Below are 22,535 nucleotides of genomic sequence, written 5' to 3'. Positions count from 1 at the left end.
TGGAGGCTGTAACTCAAAAACTATCAGCATAATTTTTTTTTTTGTCAATATTTAGGTTGTATTAGAGGTGGTGTGACTATTTTTGTAGATGACAGTTGCACTGAAACATCAAATATCTTCTATCTTCTCTTCTTCAGGCTTACATTTATGTTAGCTTCTATTTGTTTAGTAATATCTAATATCTCTCCTTTTTTGATTATTTGTTTAATTTACCTAATATGTTGTATCTTTACCTATGGTGAAATTTTATGGTGGTAAATGATGTGTACCTCAGCACAAAGACCTGACTGGAGGATCCTACCACAAGTTAAGTGTGTCAAGCAGACAAAAAAACATTAGTTAAGAGAAATCATAGGACTCCAACAGGGTGTTTATGTGTGGTAAAAACCAGGTTGGGGATTTTCTTTCATCTTTATATTGAAAGAAGAAAACTTGCAAGAGCAGGGACTCAGTGTGGTGGCGTCACACTCCTGTCTCAGCTGCCCATGCATCTTTGTACCTCTCTCCCGATATAAATTCCTGTTCCATGTGACTACAAACCTTCCTTGAAATTATGGAAGTAATTAAAAACGCCCTAATATTCTGCTGAATGGAATGCACCTTGAAGACATCAGGTGAAAATCTAATCTCCCTGTCACACAGCTACAGTGCACTGAAGAGAAATCCTGATGGTTTCAGTAGCCTTCTGTCATGCTGCTATTTCCCTTCCTCAGGCTTCATCCAAGAGGGATAAGACGGGACAATACCACTGGTCACCATTTATCATAGAATCACAGAATCCCAGGCTGTTTTTCATTGGATGGGACCTTAAAGGTGCCAACACCTTGCAATAAGGACACCTTCCACCAGACCACGTTGCTTCAAGCCCCATCCAACCTATCCTTGAACACTTCCAGGGATAGAGTGTCCTCTCTGGGCAACCTGTTGTAGGGTGTCACCACCCTCACAGGGAAGAATTTCTTTTTAATATCTAATCTCAAGCATGAAGCCATTCCCCCTTGTCCTGCCACTGGTCTGCTGAGGTCAGGTGGGCACCTGGCACACGCAGGTCCCTGGTTTAGGTTCACCATGATATGCACAGGAATTGCTTTGCCACCGTCTCTTCCTGAACAGGGGGCTAGATCACTGTGGTCCAGAGGCTGGATCCCTCTGCGGGAAGGGAAAAGGACATTTCTGCGGGACGGGGGCTGGATCCCTCGGGGGGACGGGGACTGGGTCCCTCCACGGGACAGGAACTGGATGTCTCTGTGGGACAGGGACGAGATCCCTCCACGTGATAGAGACTTGATCCCTCGGTGGGACAGGCTCCGCATCCCCCGGTAGTTGGGGGCCGGATCCCGCGGCGGGAGCGCGGGCGGGCGGCGGTGCGGGGCGGGGTTGGCGGCGGGGGAGCCGCGCCCCCCGAGCCGCTGGTGCTGCAACAGCGTGATTTCCCCGAAGTGATGCTGCGGCGGCCGCCAATGGCGGGAGCGGCCACCCCTCGGCACGGCGCGGATTGGCCGGGCGGCGGCCGGGCCCGGGCGCGGGGAATCCCGGAGCCGCCGCGTTATACCCGCGGGTGCGGCCGGCGGGGCACAGAGCCGGGACAGCCACAGCTCGGCACTGCACGGCACAGACAGGTGGGTGCAACCTGTTATCGGGTCCTGTCGTGTCGTGTCCTATGGTATCCTATCCTATCCTATCCTACCCTATCCCATCCTAATCTCCTATCATGTATCTTTCCTATCTTATCCCCCCGTTAGCCTGCCGCTTTGCGCAGCACGGAGGTTCCAGGGGAAGGCGCCCCGCAGGGTCCCCGGGAGCTGTTCCGGGGGCACGGCGGGGCTCAGCTCGGTTCGGGGGGCGGCAGCTCCAGCCTCTGTCGTGCGGAGGAGTTGTGGAGGCGGAGCGGGCTCAAAGCCCCCGCAGCCGTCGGGGTGGGCAGCGGCCTCGGAGAGGACAGGCTGGGGCGAGCTGTCCCCGCTCCCCCGTGGGGCCGGGCACGGTTCCACCCCGCCGATGGAGCCCGGGCGGAGCGGGCGGCCCGAGCCCCGCTGCAGCCCTTGGCACACTCCGGCCCGGGGCGGGCTCTCTCCGTGACCTCGTCCCGCCCCCGCCGAGCGGCTTGTTGGTGAAAGTTAGAAACGTGTTCTCTGGGCAGTCTTGGGCTGTGCGTGTCTTGGGAAAACACCGCAAACAGGAAATTATTTGTGCGAAGGAAGCGCCAGGAGGGCCGGACCTTGCAGCGGCAGCGCCGCTCCTCGGGACGGCTCGCAGTGGATTTGGGATACCCACCTGCAGCAGGGCCGCTGCCCCCTACCTTGCGCAACTTAATTAATATTAAACTTTTAAGAAGAGGATTTTTCGGCTGATGTCTCCGCGGCGGTAGAGCGGGGGGACACTCGCAGCCAGTCGCGGTGCTGGCGGGAGGCTCCCTCCCGGAACCGGGCTCGGAACCGGGCTCGGAACCGGGCTCCTCCCGGCCTCACCGGTCCCACGCAGCACGGACTCAACATCCACTGCTGCCATCGGCCTCTTGGCCGAATTCCAAACCTGAGCCCTGTTCTGGAGCTGCGCCAGGCGGAGCAGGAAGCATTTCCCTCCAGGGGCAGGTGAGAGGCACTGACCAAGAGTTAGGACTATGGAAAAGTAGTTCTCCGTAGCATTGGGGGTGATGCTGAGCACAGAAAGTGTGGGAGAGGCGACACTGCAGAGTGGTTAAAACAGCGATGAGAGTTTGTCTGACCTGTTTGTTCCTTTTCTCACAGCCAACATGCCAGTGTCAAGAATGCGCATGAGGCCCTGGCTGGAATTGCAGATTGATTCCAACCAAATACCAGGACTGATATGGATTAACAAGGTGAGTCTGCTTTGTACTATTATCATCATTATTAGTACTACTTGTGTATCATTAACATTCCTTGTTCTTAGATGACACTAAACACAAGTCAAGATCATAAAGGAAAAGATATGGAGAAAACTTGCCAACATTATGTTTAAAAGGCAACAGTTTTTGTTTACAGAAACGGTAGTTCTGCTTGGTACACGGTGGAGTAGTTCCATTTTTCCCTCAGAAAATTCCCAGGAGAGGAATGATAAATTGCAATGAAAACATTCTGAGTATGTTGGAAAACGAAGAAACCTTCAAAATTTCTTTTAACTACTGCTGCTCATTAAGCCAAGTCACTTCCTGTTCCAGATAAGCAGCTGCTGTTATACTCCAGTTGCTTCCATTTTAAAGATTCAGCGTGAAAGAAATGTTGTATTTTTCAGTCTGTAAGGCATGTCCCTGTTACCAGGGTGTAGCACAGGTTGAAATCACTGAGCTTACTGAACCAAGTCTCTGAAGTTGCCATATCCACCCCAAGAGGATATTTAAGCTATATTTTTTGGTAAGAGTGCTGCAGGATCTTATGGGCAACTTTAAAAAGGGATTCTCTGACAGAGGATATCTAGAAAAAATTGCTGTAATTTATAACAATTTATCTAATAGGTTAGATGTGATGTATTGAAATTATTAAAATAAAGTTGGATAAAGGATAAAGTTGATAATACTGCTCACTTCTGCTGTACTGTAGCAACTTTGGGGTTTTTTTCCCATAAAGAAACCATAAAAAGCCTTAAATGCTATGAACAAAATAGATGGAACAATGGCTATTTAATGAAAATATAGATTAAATAGCCATTTTAGTTATATGCCAAGTTATAACCCTCCCCCTGCTCTAAAATATAGAGTGTGGGTGGGGGGGTTATAACATTTCTGAGCTGCTACTGAGAACTGTGATTAAATCCATCATTCCAAACTGGCATATGATGTTTCTTTTTTAATTCAAATCTCTATTGGTTAAATTTCAGGATAAGAGGATATTTCAAATCCCATGGAAACATGCAGCTAAGCATGGCTGGGACATGGAGAAGGATGCCTGCCTTTTCAGGAGTTGGGCCATTCATACAGGTGTGTGCTGGCTTTACATTCCCATGTTATATGACTGTCTTAAACAAGGCATTTTATTGCCTTGACTTACACTGGTAGTTAGATTAACTGCTAATGTATATGTCAGAAAATAGAATATTGGTATCTTTTGGTGGGAAAAACCAGCACTGGAAATTCTAAAAATACACAAACCATCTCTTATTTATAGGAAGGTATAAAGAAGGTGAGAAAAATCCTGATCCAAAAACTTGGAAGGCAAATTTCCGCTGTGCCATGAATTCCCTGCCTGACATCGAAGAAATGAAGGATAAAAGCATCAACAGGGGCTCCAGTGCTGTCAGGGTTTACAGGATGCTGCCACCCTTGACAAAGCATCAGAAGAAAGGTAAACCCTTGGCAATGCAGCTGGAATTACACTGATTAAACAAAACTTCAAATGTCCTGCTCTATGTAAGCAGGGAGTAAGAGACCTGTTGATAGCACTGGTGCTGCTGGGCTTGCTCACTGGTTATTGCTGGGAACAGCTTGTACAAACAGTTAATTTTGTCCCAGATTCCTTACACATGGCTAAAGGCAGCATCAGGGGATCATGGGGACTGGCTGGTGCTGGTGGTAGTTGAGCTTGCTGATCAGGTTTCAAGACTGCAAGAGCTCACACTTGCCTAAAATGTGCAGCCCTTTCTCACATTCGTCTTGTTTTATTTCACAGAAAGGAAGTCGAAGTCTTCAAGAGAAGTAAGAAACAAGAGCAAGAGAAAGGTATGTGTCTGTAGAAGCAGCTGAAAAAGCTAGAGGTTTTGGTGGTTTTCTTTCGTAACTTTTTTTCATATGGGAATTTGCGTGTTCTTAGACAAGTCTTTCATGCTTTACCCTTGTTTTCATAGTGTTATGAAGAGACAAGGCTGAAAGAGTCAGCAGAAACCTTAACCAACACTCCTTTGCCAGATGACCACAGTGGCTACACCATTCACAATTATGCAGGGCAGGAAGTGGAGGTGGAGAGCACAGCCATCACCTTAGGTGAGATGCTGGGATTAGGTCTGAGCAGAGCAGAAGGTGCCATTTGTGCTAAACCCACGGTTAAAGATGGGGCTGGGGCACCTGCAGTGTCAGCCTGGCAGGGAGGAAGCAGGTGGTTGTCTCTCTGCTGTGAGTTCCAACTCCTGGTGCATCCCACAGACCTGTCCTCCTGCGAGGTGAGCGGCTCCCTGACCGACTGGAGGCCAGCAATGGAAGTCACCATGGCTGACAGCACCAATGACCTCTACCAGCTCCAGGTGTCTCCCCTGGCTTCGTCCTCTGAAGGTGGGTATTTCTTGTTTCCTACCCCAGTCTTTCACTGCTCTGCTGGAGGCAGGCTTGAGGCAAGGCAGCAGAATGAAGGAGTGCCTGGTCCATCAGGAAAAATTAGCTGTTTTGTAGAAAAAACAACCCCCATCTGATAGATTTGAGAGTTTGGATTTACCAAACCAACAAGGGTGCAGAAGGGAAGAGCTGGCACATGCCACCTACCCATGGGGGAAAGGCTCTGAAATGCCACCTGCCCCAGCAGAGATGGTGGAGATAGCCACGCTTCCCGCTTGGGAAATACATAATTAACATGGATATATCAGAGTGGTTCTTCACTTGGGGTGCAAATCATCTTCCTCCTATCATCTTCCATAGCAAGTGGGCTCTGCTCTGTTCCTGGGGAGGCGTCAGAGCTGGCTGGAGCCCTGCACCTCAACATGCAGTTAGTTGAAGAGCATCAGAGATGAAGGGCTGTGAGGAGTCTGGGGTGGATATGAATAAAAATAGCCATGTTGTGTGACAAGAGAATATGAAGCAGGTTCTGTGGTGAAGAAGCAGAAGTATGAGGGCTAAAAGTTGACATCTATGTTTTCTTCCCTTTTATTTATGTACTTACGAAACAGTCACAGATGAAGATGAAGAGGAAATAAATCCAGATATTTTTAAGGTAAAACCAGCCTTTCTGGTCAGAATAAAATTGTCCAAAGTTGATATTTGTACCAAGAGAGGAAGGGAAGCAGGTATCTGATGCAGTCTCATCTGAGCTGAACATACACTTTCTTAATGAGGAAGCCTGAAAAATTAAATATAAAAATGAAGCTGCTTTGTAAACATGAACTGGAAAGGACACGCCCATGGAAATATTTACCCTTCATGAGAAAGTCAGAAGAAGTTGCTGAGTTACTGAATCATTAAGGTTGGAAAAGATCTCTAAATAATCAAGTCCAACCATCAGCTCAGCACCACCACCACCATGTTCATTAAATCATGTCCTCAAATGCCATATCCTCATGTTGTTTGAACACTTCCAGGGATGATGACTCCATTACTTCCCTGTACTGCCTGTTCCAATGCTAGACAATCCTTTCCATGAAAATTTCTTCTCTAACATCCAATAAACTTCCCCTGGCACTGCTTGCAGCCATTCCCTTGATCTCAGGTTGTTGCATTAGGGTCTGCAAAGATCCTCTAGACTTTCTTATCTTGCCCTTCCCTCCACCTCTGACATGTTTAGCTCCTAATCTGCATTTCCAGACATGCCATGCTTAGCCCACTGATAAGATAGGAAAAGGTGAAAAGGTGCTCCAGCCCTTGCTGTTTTGCATGATTTTTTTTTTGTGACAAAAAAAGTTTTATGTAACTTAGCATAGAGAAAATAGAGCTTGATCTTGTTGTTTATCTGTCTTCTAATTAAAGACAAGTAATCAAACACTGCACCCATAGCAGGAAGGAGCAGTTTTTACCATCTCCTTCTTCTCTTCCAGCTGCTTGGACCAGCCCAAGACTGGCACAACACCAGCATTGGGGGGAAAGGCTTTCTCACCAACGAGTCGGGCACCCAGACCCAGTGCAGCACCTACGGGTACAAGGAGCAGGACGGGGATATTGACACCACATCAGGTACAGCCTCCTGGGCTATGCCTGACAGTCAAGGCCACAGCATGATGTAGATAAGACACTAATTGGCAGGCAGCAAAGGAAATGGAGGAATTCACAATCCTTGTGTTCTGAGAGTTCCAAACGGCCTGTTGGAAAAAGGCTGTAAGGAATTTGTTGATAAAAAGGAAAAGTCAAAAATACCTCCAGTAAGGAAATCCTAAAAGTTTCAGGGTTATATATGTGTAAGTTAGGTCAGCTTTCAGGACTTCCTTGGAGTATCACTGAAAAATTTCCTCTAGCAATAGCTTAAATGAAACAGTTTAATAGAAAGTGATTGATGTATTTTAGGAAATTAATAGTGTAAAGTATTTTCTCTCTTAGGAGAAATCTTTCCATTTTTGATATTTATTTTTAATATATCTATTATGCTATTTTGCTCTTGCTTCATTAATTCACTGCCCATTCTTGGTTCCTTTTATCTAGGAGAGGTGGATTTTAGGTTCTTTGACCAGAAAAGCAGTCTAGACTTCTGGCTGGATACAGTGAGGCCAACCATGCAAGTCTGTGGATTGTAAACCCTTGGCTTCCTCCAGCCACAAACTGCTCTTGGATAGAAACTTCAACAAGCTTGAAGAGAATGGAAGAAATTTTTTGTTACTGACTGAAGGAAGAAAATAGCTTTTCTATTCCGTTTCAGTTGTAGGCCTGGAAATGTTAGCATGAAGAACACCATAATCAATGTTAAAAAGGAACCCCATCTTGCTGTCAGGACTCCAGCATTGAAGGTGCTCAGCTGCAGTTCCCTCCTCATTGCTCTGGAGGTGAAGCTTTTGCTGGAGGCTGTCAGTGTGCCATGGAGTCTGACCTGGTGGGGGTACCACAAGCCTGGGGAGCAGGTTACCATCCTCCCTGTGTGTGGCGTGACGAGCACTTTACCCACGGAGTGCTTAGAGGAGACACTGCAGATAAGTCTCTGACCTGTTAATTTTGATTGCTGCTTGCCTGTGCAACACTGGTGACATTGAGCTTAAAAACTGTCATTACACTTTCACAAAAAAATTGTGCTAATGGGCCATCTCTTCTTTGATTTACTCCTTCATATAGTTCATCTTTCAGACCTTTCAAACTCTGTAAACAGACCGTTAAAATGTGGAAATTCAGTTTAGGTTTTGCTTCCATCTAGTCTGTTCCCCAAGTGCACTCAGGATGTTCTCTGCCATAGGCATGTCCTATCCTTTTCCTCATATGAGTTCAAGAGCTGCTGCATGAGACAATTTTGCACTGACAGGGGCAGAGCTCTTTATTTTTACCATGCCTTTTGCAGATTCCTTCTGGCACTCTGTGGGGATTCCTCCAGTACTGCAAACAAGCTGTAACATCCCACAGATCCTCTGGATCAGCATGTGCAGGCGAGTGCTGGATGGAAGAGGTTCTAATGTGTGTGTGTAATAGATGGGAATCAAATCACTAAGCTGTAACAGACTATTTTCTGTACATTTTATTTTTGTATATAAAGTGTTGTATATTTGTTTTAATAAAATGTTTTATATATGACATGTTTACTTTTTCTCATGGAAGAGCTCTGAGGATGCATTCCAGCATCCTTGAAAATACCCAAACAGATGTGCTGTTGAAGGAGACAGTTGGAGGGGTTTTTTCATGACTCATGAAAGCACAAATAATTTCGTTTGCTCCCATGTTCTACCCCACTTCCAAGTGCAGCTGGTGGGTGGAATCCTACATGTCAGGGAAGGGGAGCCCTGGTCCTGTGCATTGTGCAGTAGTTGCTTTGTATTTGTCATCATCTGCAAGTCAGACCTGACTCAGAGCAAGGTTACAGACTACACTAAAAATCCTGTACAGCAGTCCCTGCTGTGAATGTTCCTATTAGCAATATCATTGGCTTCTGGTATTAGATCAGCAGTGAAGCCCTACTTAAATACTTTAGGCTTGCCTAAAAAGAAAGGACAGGCACAATTCAGAAGGCCAGGGGAAAGCAAGGTTTTCCCCAGAATGTTTGATTCATTTGCTATACTTATGCTGTAAAGGTCTAATGTTATTGCATCATGTGTGGCTGGATAGAAGCGGGGCTGAGGCAGTGTGTGAGAGCCACAGACACTGCCTGGAAAACCCCAGTGCTCTGCTGGCCTTTGGAGAGTAACTTCATTTTCTGGGCCAGAGCCAAGGAGACTTGGGCTGCAGGAGAGGAAGACCCAGCCCAGAGGGCTGGAACAAAGAGGACATTTCCTACTGCCTTTGGCACAGGCTCTGCTGCAGCCTGACCTGCGGGGCAGCGACAGAAGTGAGGCTTACTGAGAGAAGAGGGAAAATTGAGTGCCAGGTCACGGGTTCCAAATCCAGCACAGTGAAGTGGAGGGGCAGCCTGGGGAGGGAGAGGTCCCTTTGTCCTGTTAATTATCAACCAGCCTTACCCCGCACAGCCTGAGGCAAGCAGCAGCCTCTGATGAGCTCATCCTGGCCCTGCAGGGGTGGAAGCTGGGAGTGTGGGGACTGTTCTGTCCCCCCAAAGCTGTCACACTCCCTGGCAGGGAAGATCCACATGTTGGGAATCCCCTCCAGCTGGGAATCCCTGAGTGCCTGGGCTGCCTTAACCCACACACCTAAAATCCTGCAGATCTAGAGCAGGAACATTGTGTGCACAAGCAATCACCCACCAGATTCTCACCCTTCCAGTACCTAAAGTGAGCCTATAAAAGAGACAGAGAGCAGCTTTTAACTCGGGCAGACAGTGACAGGACAAGGAGGTATGGCTGCAAACTGACACAAGGTAGGGTTGGACTGAATAGATATTGGGAAGAAATTCTTGACTTTGGAGGGTCATGAGGCCCTGGCACAGGCTGTCCAGAGAAGCTGTGAAGTATTCAAGGCGAGGTTGAGAAGGGCTTGGAGCAACCTGGTCTAGTGGAAGGTATCTGTGCCCATAGCAGGTTGGAGAAAAATGAGCTTTAATGTCCCTTCCAGCCCAAACCATTTGATGATTTCATGACCAGCCTGCAGCAGCAGCTTCTGCCAGGGAAAGAATGTGGGGCTGCAGGTACTAGAGCTACCTCTAGTCCTGGGACAGGACACCAGCTCAGCATCACCAACACAAGGAGGAAATCAGTTTTAAGAGCCCTTGCAAGTTTACCACACATGGGGGGAGGGGGAAGGAGAGAGATGGGAAACTTCCTATGATGCAAACATTGCTAAAAATAAGGTAGAGATTAATTCGCCCATTCATGCATTAAAAGGGGCAGACTTTTCACAAATATGCTCACATGCAAAAAATCCCAGCACGGAAAAAAACAGATAAAAGGTTAGACCAAGCTTTGGGAATACAAGAAAGCAGCAGCAAGTGCCTCCCACACAGGGACCAGAGACATGCTCCAAGACTATTTTATCAGGATGTTGGAAATGCTTTCCCTTGTTACCTGCCAAGGTAACTGCATGTCTGACTGCATGTTGGGTATTTTACCAGTGAAAAGTGGCGAAGTTCTGTGACAGAATTTGGTAATTATTCAGCTATTGAAGCATCTGGATGGTTAAATTCTACCCCAGGTATATATTGTCAGTTTTGTTGTTTTGAACTCTTTGGGAGGGGAAGAAAGATAGAGTGGTGCTCTGGAGCTCAGGAGTTGGGTGGCTTGGGGGCTGCTCTGCTGTGCTGATGCCTGACTTCCTCCTTTATCACCTCCAGGACAGGTGGGACTTGGAGAAGCAGCAGACCAAAGAGACTTTTAGGTTACTTGCACATAGAGGAGCATCATCAGCTCTTTAAGATAAGCTCCCTACGCAGACTGTGATAGAAATAGGTTTTAAACCTTGACACTGGATTTTTCTGAACTTGCCTATCCTAATCAAGTTCTTCATACACACAGTAAACATCTGTTGGGATAGGAGTTGTTTTCACCTGTCATATACACACAGCTAAATTCAACCGGGAAGTACTCACATCGAAGGAGAGCAGGTCCCTGAGGAGAGCTGCTCAGCCATTTCAAACCCAGCCAGAGCAATAAAGGAAAGTTCCTATGGGCAGGGCTCAAAGGCCAAGAAGTTCTTGTGCTATGAACCTTGCATGATAGAGAGAAAGATCTAAAGGCAATGCAGCTGTTGTAAAAATAGAGATATAAAAATATAAAAATAACTTCTCTGAGGTGGAAAACAAAAAGGAATCGTTGTATAATCACTGGTCATGTAGGAAATGAATGGAGCTACTGCTGCAGGTTTGGAAGGCTACTCCAGCAGAGGCTTTCCATCACCTACCCCATCCTTACACCACCACTGGCTGCAGCTCACTTGTAAGCTTTGAAACCATTCAAAAACAAACTAAAAAAATCCCTTTATTTAACTTTAGAGCCTTAGACCATCAACAGGACAAAACTTCCTGAAAATAACACAGCAGTCTCAGATATAGTCCCATATCCTGTATGTAGGAAATCTCTGCAGCATCTCAAGCACAGATTTTTCCCTGCAGCATTCTGCATTAATGTGGAAGAAGCTGCTGGTTCATGCCAGCAGAGGTTTCCAGTGCTGCAGAGGCAGGATCTCAAACATCTGATAACTAAAGCTTTTCCCAGGGAAAACCTGTGACCTCTAAACAAGGAGTTGTTGCTTTTCCCCCAGTATTTGTCCAAATGGATTATTAGTGAGTGGTTCTACAGTGCCTGGAGAAGCCTCTGGCTCTTGGCTGCCCAGAGCAGGGGCACCTCGTGTACACTTTGCCTGCCAGGCAGCAGAAAGTCATCCTGCAGTTATCCTTTCACCTTTATTTGCTGTGGTGATTGAATCCTGATAATCACACACATTTCCAGGAAGTCACATGATTTACAGTATCACACCTGGAATGGAGAGCAGTGCTTTGGTCCTTTGGGTATGAATTTATAACTGCAAAAAAACTGTGGGATATTTATTTGTGGTGGAAAAGCAAACTGTTTCTTAGAAAGCAACCAAATGTCTTGGACTACAGAAACTTTTCTGCTGTCAGGGATCATTCCTCCTCTCCAGTTCCACAAGGGCCCAATTCCCCCCCATATTAGTAAAAGCACAACACAAGGAAGGCAGAAAGTTTCTCAGTGCAAAAGCCTCTCTCAGATGCTTGGGAGGGCCAAGGAAAGAAGTGTTATCTGTAGAAAAGTTAGTGATAGAACTTAGATGGGGAAACATCTTCCCTAGAAAGGGAGACAGGGAGGAAAGTCACAGTTTTCATGGACCAATTGTATCTAAGTGTGTTTTCCCTTCCACCAATTGCTTCAGTCCACTGCCTGTATCCTCTCCCACCACAGTGCTGCATTTCAGAGCTGCTTTTTCTCTCACTTTTTTCTATCCCCCTGAATATTTCACTCAACTCATCCCTGTTCCTCTCCAGCCCTTCTATGTGCAAAAAACCCTAAGGCAGTAATAAAAGCAACAATAAAAGCTCATTGGTGCAGCAGCATGGTGCAGGTAGCTCCAGTTACTTGCACTACATCACTCCCCACTAACCTTTGGTCTCGTTTGTCCTGATAAGGTCAGGATGTTAATTCAGCCAGTGTAGTTTCCTGCCATGCACTCTGCTCTAGCACAGCTTCCCCAGAGGAGGGAGGAGCTGGGAAGGGATGGGAAAACTTCCCGTGGCCCCTTCCAAAGTTCCAACAAGACCATGGTATGCACTGTCATTAGCTGAACTCTCAAAGGCACATCAACCCAAGCCAGCAGAAGTCATAAATTACCTAAAACCTAGAAAATCTGCTCATCCTGCTGGATTTGGTCACCAACTAGATATGAGCAGAGGTGTCACACACAGTATGAAGGACTCAGAGTTACCAGGCATAAACATTATCAACCCACTTACTGCCTTGCTGACCGTGGTGCAAGGGCAGTGCCAGATTACAGGCAGCAAGACAGGAAAGTGGGGGAGCCAGGAGGCTCTGTAGCCACAGGGCTCAGAGATGAGGAGGGCCAGGAGCTAGGCAAGGAGCAGATCAGATGACCCATCCAACCAAAACTTCTGTGCCAGAAGTTACCAAGGTCTGTCTCTGCATGGACACCAAGGCAGTTATCATCTGTTCTGGTGTAAGAGGCTAGAAATCTAAGTCAAGACAAACATATGGATGAAACAGCAGGAGATATCCAGGAATAAGGAATCTGCTCTGCCAAGAAAACAAGACAGAAAATCCAGCCTCTCTCCTTGCTTTTTGACAGCTGACAAAAACAGTGTGGCTCTCCTCAGCTTTTTTATCTTCAGAATTATATACTCCCTTCATTTTGCTCATGATTCATACAAAAACCTCACCATGAAGCCTTTGAAGAGCCTGGCAGTCAGCATCCAGCTAGCCTGAGATGTCAGGTGGGATGAGGGGTGAGGTGCTGTCACAGCCCACACAGCATAGACCAGCATCTCACAGCTCACCAGTGTCTCCTAGCAGGGAGGAAAGGTCGAGTTGTGGCCCACCAGGCTGCCAGGGCACCCAGCTCATGGGCCAAACGCATGTTACCACGTGAGGATCCTGAGCTGTGATGAGAGGGTGGGTGTCCAGCCATCACAGATGAGTTCACCATCTATTCTGCAGCTGTAGTGTCACACTTCAGCCAAGGACTCCTGCCTATTGTGCTTGTTCCCCACCACGCTGTGGGCACGTGGTCACAGCGTCAGAGCTGGGGCAAGCCGAGATGTGTCCAGCATCTTCTGGGGACCTTCCAGGGGAATTCAACTTCAGTAGCATTACACAACACTCTGAGCAGAAACAGCTGCCTGCCAGCCACAGGCAGAGGGAAGGACTTTGCTCTGTTTGTATGGAACAGTACTTGAAAACACAAAAACAAGGGAGTGGTAAAAGGCAGGTTCTCAAAGGGAGGAGGAAGGAGTAGGGTCTGAGGAACTCTGGGCAACCAGACAATAGCTGGAGGTTTAACTGCTTTCAAAAGCATGGGTGGTTTAGCATTGATAACACAGAGAATGAAGGACAGAAAACAGCATAAGAATACTGGCCCTACTTTAAATTGAATTGAGCACAAGCATTATACTCATCAGCTATATGTGATCAGGGTTATTAAATAAAAAGAGCCAGGTGAATCACAGCATGTCCACTGAAAATGGCCAGTTCCAATACCTCCATTGCAAAAATAGATTTCCCTGGGTTTGTAATATTAAGCTCATGAAAGAACAAAGATTTCACCAACAGTCTTTAGGCAGCAGAAACTAACTGGGAAGACAAGTCCAGACAGGTACAGCTCTGTTTTCACCAGCTTTATTGCTGAAGAAAGCAGACAGAGCATGTAGCAGAGTGGGGACTGTGCTGGCCTGTTCCACCTTTGTGCCTAGTTCTTAGGATATTTTTAACAATTCTGGAGCAACATGGCATAGATTACTAGTGGCAATATTTAAAATCAGCAAGTGAACCATGTTAGACATCTATATTTCACATAGAAATTATAATTCTGTGTTATATCCAGGAGGCATTTCTACCCAGAACAATCCTTTACTATCAGCTTAGGAGGAGCATTACTGGGATTTATCCTGCCTAGCCTGTTTCACCCTATGCTTCTGTAAGCCCCCAAACAGGCTTCCTACAGAGAAACATGAGGAGCTTTGCTGGAAGCACAGGCTGAGCCCCTGAGTCCCATCCCTAATGAAGAGCTTAACTCACTTCCCTCCAGTGTTTCACTGGTGTTAAACAGGTAACAAATATTCCACCTATCAGCATCCTGAGAGAAGCAGCTCACAAAGTGTTTGATTGCAACGCACACACCTTTAGGTAACAGGAGCATTCAGTGGTTATTAAAGAGTGGGAACAGTCCTTGACCTGCTCACAGGTATGAGGAAGTCTAGAAATAGCCTTTTTCTGGGTTCCACAGCAGGGTGACATCATCTCCCACCAAGGAAGAGAGTGCCAAGGAGTACAGCCAGGCTGAGTGAGTGTCCTGCCAAGGCAGTGTCTCCAGGATCAGGAATGACTGTGCTCTGACAGCTTTTGCAGGGACTAAAATGTTCTGGAGAAAAAGAGGCTCGGGATGGAACCTCCTACAACTCCCTGACAGGAGGGTGGAGCCAGGTGGGGATCAGCCTCTTCTCCCAGGTAATAAGTGATAGGACAACAGGAAATGGCCTCAAGTTGTGCCAGGGGAGGTTTAGACTGGATATTAGGAACAATTTCTTCATGGAAGATGTTGCCAAGCCCTGGAATGGGTTGCCCAGGGCAGTAGTGGAGTCACCATCCCTGGAGGGATTTACAAGACGTGTATGTGTGGCACTTGGGGACACAGTTTAGTGGTGGGCCTGGCAGTGCTAGGGGAATGGTTTGACTCTATGATCTCAGAGGGTTTTCCAGCCTAAATGATTCTGTAGCTCCAGACCCCCACAGTGGGATGGAGGCAGGATGCTGCTGGGGTCAGGGGAGCTGCACATGGCTGACATTTGACCATTCCCAGTGCCAAGGCTGGAGCACCAATGCTGTGCTACACAAATACATTGCACAGAACCATACAGATCCAATAGAGAAAATATTCCTGTATTTCAGGGGAAACAGGTAAATGCCATGGGGAAGGTCCTTCTTGTGAAGAGGAACAACTTGCTCCCTAAGCCTTGTTTGAAGGCTGAGGACTCATGCTGGAGCTAGGATCTTTCCCTGTTTAAGAAATTAGGAGTATCTGCAGAATGTTGGGAGCCACTAGGGTGACAGGGGCTGCACTCCCACCTCCCACAGCCTCGGCTGGAAGGAGCCACCCCATCATCACCATGACCTATTCACATGGCATTTTTAAAGACAAGGAGGAAGATGCTGGTCCTCCAGTTTGTTTCTTTTTGCTTTCAGAGCAGGACCTGGTGAGATATGAGTGCAAGGACCCAGGTGTTGCCCTTACCACTGCACTCTCCTCAAAGTGAAGAGGATGTGCAGGAAACCCACAGGTGCCCTCCCACACACAGGATGGACACAGCACACACTTGGCACAGACCTGTTCCTGTGGCTAGGAAAGGGACTACAAGGGCTCAACTTTAACCCCTTCACAGAACAAGAACCTATTGGCAGCTGAGCCATCTTTGTGGCAGAGTTTCACAATGAACTTGCTGCGGTTCAGCAAACCTCAGCCATTGAGATCTGCAGGATGTGAGCCCAGCTCTGTAGGAAAAATGAACTTGTTACAGTGTCAAAACTCAATAAAAACTCAAGAACTTTGAGCTCAGGACACATCCTCTGCTCCAGGCACCCCAAGCTCACAAGTGCCTGCTGGGGTACCCCACTGTGCACCATGAGGAGCCCAGCACAGCTTTCTGCTCTGGAAAACAAACTCAGAAAATTGAGAAAAACTATGAGAAAGTCTCATGCTACACTTGATAACAACTTGCAGCCTCTTGCACCTCTGCTGAGCAAACCACCATTTCCTGAACTGAGGTGTCAGGCATGAAATATTTCACATGCTGGAGCAACCGTCACGGTCTGCTAAGTGACAAACAGAACTTCAGCCTTTCCTGGTATTTAATGCATAAATCAGGGTGTGTCCTATGTGTCTGTTTGTGATTCTGTAATTGAAAACTTGTTGTCTTGCTTGGGGAGGCAGCAGCAAAAATGTTTGTGTAGCCAGTGTGGATTTACCCTAAATCACTTTATAGCCAAGGGTTTCCATAACGTGCAGTCTCATGCTGCTGCTGCAGCAGCACTGCCAGAAGTATCTGTGGGCATCAGGTAAGGCCATGTCTGAGGAACCAAGAACATGCTTCCTTTTCCCCCTTTATCCATTGATTTATCCATTCCTTTCACTCCACAGCTGACCAATGGGAAATGACTCAGCTGTAACTCATGAGCTCATGGCAGGCTGATCTCTGCAGAATCATTTATTTTTGTTGTTATCCTTCCAGGCCCTCACTGACTATCCCACCAATTCCATACCCAAAAGGGCCAGTAGCCATTGTGGTCTGGGGCTACCAAGTTAATTCCTGCTTGGGTCTCCAGTTCACACAGCCTTTTCTCCTTAGGCCTCCATATGGACATACACCAAGAGAAGCACACCCAGAAGAGAGAAGGGAGGGATTCTCCCCTCTACCCAGAACATAGAAGACCACACCTAGAACACTGTGCCCAGTTTTGTGTCCTTCCAATATAAGGAAGACACAGACAAAATAGATAAGTATGGAAAAATGAATAAAGCCCCCAAAATCCTGAAGCCACCAGCACAACCAGGGCACTAAGACCTGGCTGAGAGAGGAGTTGTTCTGCTGGAGAAGGAGAGGCTTTGGGGGCTCATAACACTCTCCTGCCAGGGACTTACTGAGGGAGCAGCCCCAGGCTCTGCCCAGGGTGCATGGTAGGAGCACAAAAGAGAAGGGGGGCAAGGGGGAAAAAGCTGAAATAAAAGCCAGGGGATGTTTCTTCCTGCAAGGTCAGCCAAAGAGCAGGACAGCTCATGAGAGGTTTCCCAGATTGGAAACAGCTCAGGGCAACCTGGTCTGACCTAGCAGCTGACCACGAGCAGGATGCTGGAGTACAGCCTTCCCAAGGTCTCTTCCCATACAAATTATCTTACAAAACTAATTCTGCCATATTCTTCATATAGAAACCAGATCCTTGCAAATACTGCAGTCCAGAAGCTCTCTGCTTTCCCCCTCCTGCTCAGTGCACTGATTTACCACCTGCTTATCATATTTCTTGAATCAGCAGCCAGCTTCAGACCATACTTACAGAGGAGCTGTTTTCCTGTTTGATTTTGGTGATGTTTCAGTTAAGGTTTATGGTAAGTCTCCTATTCTTCCACTCCTGCCAGACACGAGAATACTGCTATCAGTGTCTGTTCCCTCACTTGTTGCATGTTTCTTTACTACACAAATTGAACAGCATAAAGCTCCCAGGTGAACCCATCCATATCAGCTCCAAAAGCAGAGGTGAACCCAGCAGAATGTACATAGCATTTCTACCAAAGCCTTCCACACCAGCTGTGGCATTCTGTACACTAAAGTCCTGGCTTAATATCTGCTTTATCACACTCCAAAAAAATCCCCAAGGATTCTAAACTTATTATCCAAGGAATCATGAAGCATCAGTAATAAAAAACAAACTCCTTGCCCAGACCAAGAAATACCAGATCAAAAGCTCTGACTGAACTGGAAGGAGGGAATTGCCTTCACAGGCTGAGACTATTGTTGGAAGATGTAAAGGTCCATTTGCTGCCCTGTTTCTGGCTCCAGAGGGACAATGAGGAGAGCACAGCCATCATTTCTGCAGAGCCCTAAGAAGCCCAGCCTGCTCTGGGCTCTGATGTAACACAGCTGGGATCACAAGTGCTTTCAATTTCTCAGGAATTTATTTTCTCAAACCATCTAGATGCAAGAACTAAAGCCCAAGAGGCCCCTTGCCCTCTATAAAATGTGAAAAAGTTCTGTGAAGGCAATTTTAATATGCATTATTGCTAGAATAAGCCACAGTAGACAATTCCTCATTTCCTACTGAAGAATATAGGAGTGGAGGGTAATTGGCACAGATGAGTTAGACAGAGGAAGTTGGTGCCTTGGTTTTTTTGCATGATATTCCCATTCATACATGGCAGACATTGCCTGCCCTCCATTGGAACAGAGGAACAGGAAAAATAAGCACAGAAAAAAAAGAACATGTGCAGTGAAAGACAGGGAAAGCAGGAAACGTGAAAGAAAGAAAAAAATCTAATAGGAAAATTGAGAATCTGTAGAGTTTGTCTTCCACTATGAATGAAGAAAAACCAAAATAAAACCTAACCAAAACAAAAAGTTTCATTTTGAAATGCAACCCTTACTGTGCCAGAAACACATCTGTGCAGGCTGCTCCACCAGAATGTTTTCCTTGCTCTCCTCTGCTTTCCACAGGCCTCAGTACTGCTCCTAAACTGGTTTGATTCATGTCAGCCCATAATGGCTTGCAGCACCCACTGCATGGAAACCACTGTTTCACTGATCTTCAGAGGGTAAAACAGAATTAAACCCAAGAATGACTGCAGCAGCTTTAAGCCACTTGCAGTTCAAACAATATACAAACGTCTTTAGATGGAATTGCCTGATCAGGAGTTATTAAAACTACAGGGTCTGGATTTACCTGCCCTAAATTCTTCTCCAGTGTCCCAGTAAATTAGCTTGAGGTCTTCTCTCCAACCCCAGGATATCAGCAAACCAGTGCATCCCCATTGTCAGGACTGCACTTCTGGTATCTCTCAACCACTTCTACTCTTGGGTAACAAGCAATAAAATTTTCAAATTATATCGGAGTACCTTTGCAGAGAGGAGCTGATGTGCTTCCAGCTTCCAGCCTGGCTCTGCTGCCCTTGGGAGCCCTGCTTCCAGATAAATGGATCTATTGGCTCCTTTCCCTTCCCCCTGTGCTAAATAACATCACTGCAAAGCCTTGGTGATGGCAGGATGCAGCCACTAAGAAATGCCCCAGGGTCAATTGCACCATGGAAAACGCCAGCACTGAGCTCAGCTGAAGAGCTGCAGCCACTGCTTACAACACTCAAAAGAAAATGGAAAAAAAAACAACTTTCACAAAGTAAACACCACCACACTGAAACATGCAAAAATGCATTACAGCAGCTTTACTTCCTATTTCCTTTTCCTTACAGCTCTGAAAATAATATTTGCAGATGTCAGTGGGGCGTTTGTGGACAATTGCTCATTATCAGGCTGCTGTGGGACTGGCTGAGTACTCAGGAGCCAGGTACCACAGACCTGCCACTTCCATGGGATCATCATTTTTAAGAGCTGTGGCCAGAGCCCTGCATGGTGTAAATGTCTTACTCTAGCTTGTATTGCTTGTAGTCATAGAAGAGGGAGAAATTATGTAGAAAGGATAATAAACACCCTTTTGAAGACAAAATGCAATAGGAACATCAGAGATTCATTTAAAATAAATAGCTCAAGTATGTCTTTGTCCAAGGCTCAGGAATCCCTGGCAAGCAACTGTGGAGAGAGCTTGGAGATGGTGAAAGAGACAATATTAGGAAACAGGAACTGAAGAATATCTACTGATGGGAAAAGAGAAGTGACTGGGATATTTCTCAGCTAGTTTCACATCCAGGCACCTCCTTTCATGCACAATCATTCCTGCTTTATAATGGGTGGGAAGGTGAGAGGTTTGAGCCAGAGCCCAGATTGATGGAAACATCATCATGTGAATACTGATTTATGAGACACTTCTTATTTAGGAGAGAATTTTCCCTCTCATGCAAAAACAGCATGCTGCCAGCAGGGATACTCGTGCTTGATATGGTTGTAGCATCTGCTTTACCTCCCTCAAAATATGTGGTTGTGTGGGTTTATTTTAGAATAGCCAAATACACAGGAGGGTTTATGTTTCTGCTTTCTTATATTTATATATAAATAAACCACTTAAATATACCCCAGCACCACAACAGCCAGCACACCCAGCTACACCCACTGGCTTGGTTTAATTTCTGACAACTCTGCCAAGCAGGGACTCCCCACTTCTTCCTATAGTAACTTGTGGTGATGTACTTTGTTTAAAGACATATTTGGAGAGGCTGTTTTATTGCAAGTGTTTCCTCACTACCAGTTTTTAACTCACATTTTCACCTATCAGCTGCTTCATAGGACCACAGAATGGTTTGGGCTGGAAGAGACCTCAAAGTCCATCTCATTCCAAACCCCACCATGGGCAGAGACATCTTCCTCTAGAGCAGGCTGATTCAGAGCCCCATCCACCTAGGCCTAGAGCACTGCAAAGTCTCCCATTCAAAGCCTTATACTGGAACACTGGGGACTGCTGGGGGTCCTGTGGTCAGTGGATGGGGGCTTCTACCCAGAACAGCTTTTTACCTTCCCTCAAAGAGAAGTCTGGTGTCTCCATAACCATGAGCTGATGCAAGATTTCTAGTGCAAAGGAGGAGAGCAGCACAGCTGGAAATGCAGGGACATTCAGGTAAATCACTGCAGAACTCAGGGGATTGCATCCTCTGTGGGGGGTGCTGAGCATGACCTGAGCACACTGATTATTGTGTTGTGTCCCCATCTGAAAACACATAACAAGGATGTTGCAATTTACCACAGGTTCATTTTTCACAGTCTTTTATCAGAGTAATTTAGAAACAGCAGCAGACTCTGGTGAGAGGCGGTGTGATGACTGAACTTACTGTCACCCTAAAGCAGCCTGGGAAATATTAACCACAAACATGAAATTAACATACCACAGCCACAGGGGTGGGGGGTTTTTGGGGTGTTTGGGGGGTTGTTTGTTTGTTTGTTTGTTTTTGGTTTTTTTCTTTTCTTAGGGTTGTATTTTTTTTAGCTCATTAGCCATGATACCTTTTATAAAGGTATTTGTAACACTGCAGAAAAGAAGTGAAAAATCCAGAGGTGCATTTTATCCACTACAAAATAGGGTTTCTTCCAGCTCACTATCTAAAATTTGACTTTTGCTGTATCCCAGTATGACACTCAGCTTGAAAAGAGCATATGTGAACCATATGCTTGAAAGGAGCATATGTTACAATGGCATACATGTTACATGTACAAAGGGGAAATTCCTCCTGCCATCACCTTTGAGGATACTTAAATACTAAAATAGGTATTCTCCTTTTCCAAAACATGTTTTATTTAAGTTCCTTTTTTAACACCCTTAATTTAATTTGCAGTGCAGCAGCCAAATAATCTCTAAATAATATCTGACTAGGGTACTGTACTCTGTTTTTAGGATAATAAATCTATATGGAGTCCCACAGGTAGTTAAGACCCAAAGCTTGGTGTGAGAACAGATTCGTGGTTCAAACCTCCTCAAAAAAGTCTAACAGCCCCAGAAGACTAATTAAGATAATTAAGATACAATGTATACACTCATGTACTTGTGCCTATGGGAATATGAGATCTATTTTCCAAATTCATAAAAACTCCAATTTCTAATGCATCAGGTGGTTCCAGAAAGGCAGAGACCTTCTCAACACATGGATTAAACTGGGATGAATTAACTCAGCAGAGGCTTTATGTCATGTTAGGTAGAAGGAATCCCTTGCTCCAGACTTCTGCCTTCAAGCATTTGGCCAGTTGAATCCAGGTCTGAGAATGGCCTTGGTAGGGTCAGAATCTGCACATCTGTGAAGATAAATCAAGAGGTAAAAATGCTGCTGCATTGGTGCCAGTTTTCTCAGTATATCAGCACTATTTCTATCTATAAGTGTGCTGCCCAGAGTCTTTCTCACATTTTGTTTCCTTTAGTGTCATTTTAATACCTTCCTTTGGATTAAAGGATGATACCACCCCTGTGTTTTGAAAATCTTTATGAGGAAGCACTATCCCAGAGAATTCATCACTCCCCCTTTCTTTTGCCTAGTTTTTAATTTTCATAGACTCGTTGCAAATTTCTGTTAATGTCAATAAGAATGCAGACATTTCTTACACCACTTGATATGCTCTTAGATTGATGCTTTCCTCTTTCATACTGCTTATAACTGACCTAATGGCCTCTTTTTGTGATCTGCATTTTTGGTCTGATTTGGTAAAAACTGGCATACACTGCCAACTCACAACATGTGTGTTGGGATTTAAAGGGCTTTGTTGGGTTCCTTTTTAAAATTGCCACTGGACCTCCACATTCACAATGACTTCATTTTCCATAGGTTGTTTCAGTTTTTAATACTCTTTCTTGGAATGTAGGCAAAATACCAGAAAGTCCCAAATTCCCTGCAAACCCCATCTTCCCAAAGGACTATTAAAAAAGTTTGCTTTTCTCCTCTGACTAATCTGAGAGTATTTGGATGGAGCATTTGATACCTTAAGTGAACGTCTTAG

General features: G+C 45.8%; 1 protein-coding gene across 2 annotated transcripts; it reads left to right on the top strand.

Moving 5' to 3' along the window:
- Nucleotides 1–1,490: 1,490 nt before the first annotated feature.
- On the top strand, nucleotides 1,491–8,316 carry IRF1 (interferon regulatory factor 1). Of its 2 annotated transcripts, none has more exons than XM_005523483.3 (10): nucleotides 1,491–1,619; nucleotides 2,748–2,839; nucleotides 3,835–3,934; nucleotides 4,122–4,298; nucleotides 4,623–4,672; nucleotides 4,798–4,933; nucleotides 5,093–5,218; nucleotides 5,827–5,870; nucleotides 6,688–6,823; nucleotides 7,286–8,315. In XM_005523483.3, the coding sequence occupies exons 2-10, from the start codon at nucleotides 2,753–2,755 to the stop codon at nucleotides 7,375–7,377; spliced, it is 948 nt and encodes a 315-aa protein (XP_005523540.1). In that variant the 5' UTR covers nucleotides 1,491–1,619; nucleotides 2,748–2,752; the 3' UTR covers nucleotides 7,378–8,315. The 2 variants fall into 2 exon arrangements, with proteins under 2 accessions (XP_005523540.1, XP_087919907.1); XM_088063781.1 differs by lacking the exon at nucleotides 1,491–1,619 and adding an exon at nucleotides 1,934–2,591 and having other exon boundaries at nucleotides 7,286–8,316.
- Nucleotides 8,317–22,535: the final 14,219 nt, after the last annotated feature.

Source organism: Pseudopodoces humilis, chromosome 17 (assembly GCF_049639895.1).
Source record: "Pseudopodoces humilis isolate 2021_Gansu_Grassland_sample_001 chromosome 17, ASM4963989v1, whole genome shotgun sequence".
Lineage (NCBI taxonomy): Eukaryota > Metazoa > Chordata > Aves > Passeriformes > Paridae > Pseudopodoces > Pseudopodoces humilis.
This window is presented reverse-complemented; position numbering and strand designations above follow the sequence as displayed.

Excerpts from the sequence above, each read along its gene's own strand:
- IRF1 (XM_088063781.1), top strand. The coding sequence starts at position 2,753 with ATGCCAGTGTCAAGAATGCGCATGAGGCCCTGGCTGGAATTGCAGATT. Across the intron at positions 2,840-3,834 it reads GACTGATATGGATTAACAAG|GATAAGAGGATATTTCAAAT; the intron begins GTGAGTCTGCTT and ends GTTAAATTTCAG. Across the intron at positions 6,824-7,285 it reads GGATATTGACACCACATCAG|GAGAGGTGGATTTTAGGTTC; the intron begins GTACAGCCTCCT and ends CCTTTTATCTAG.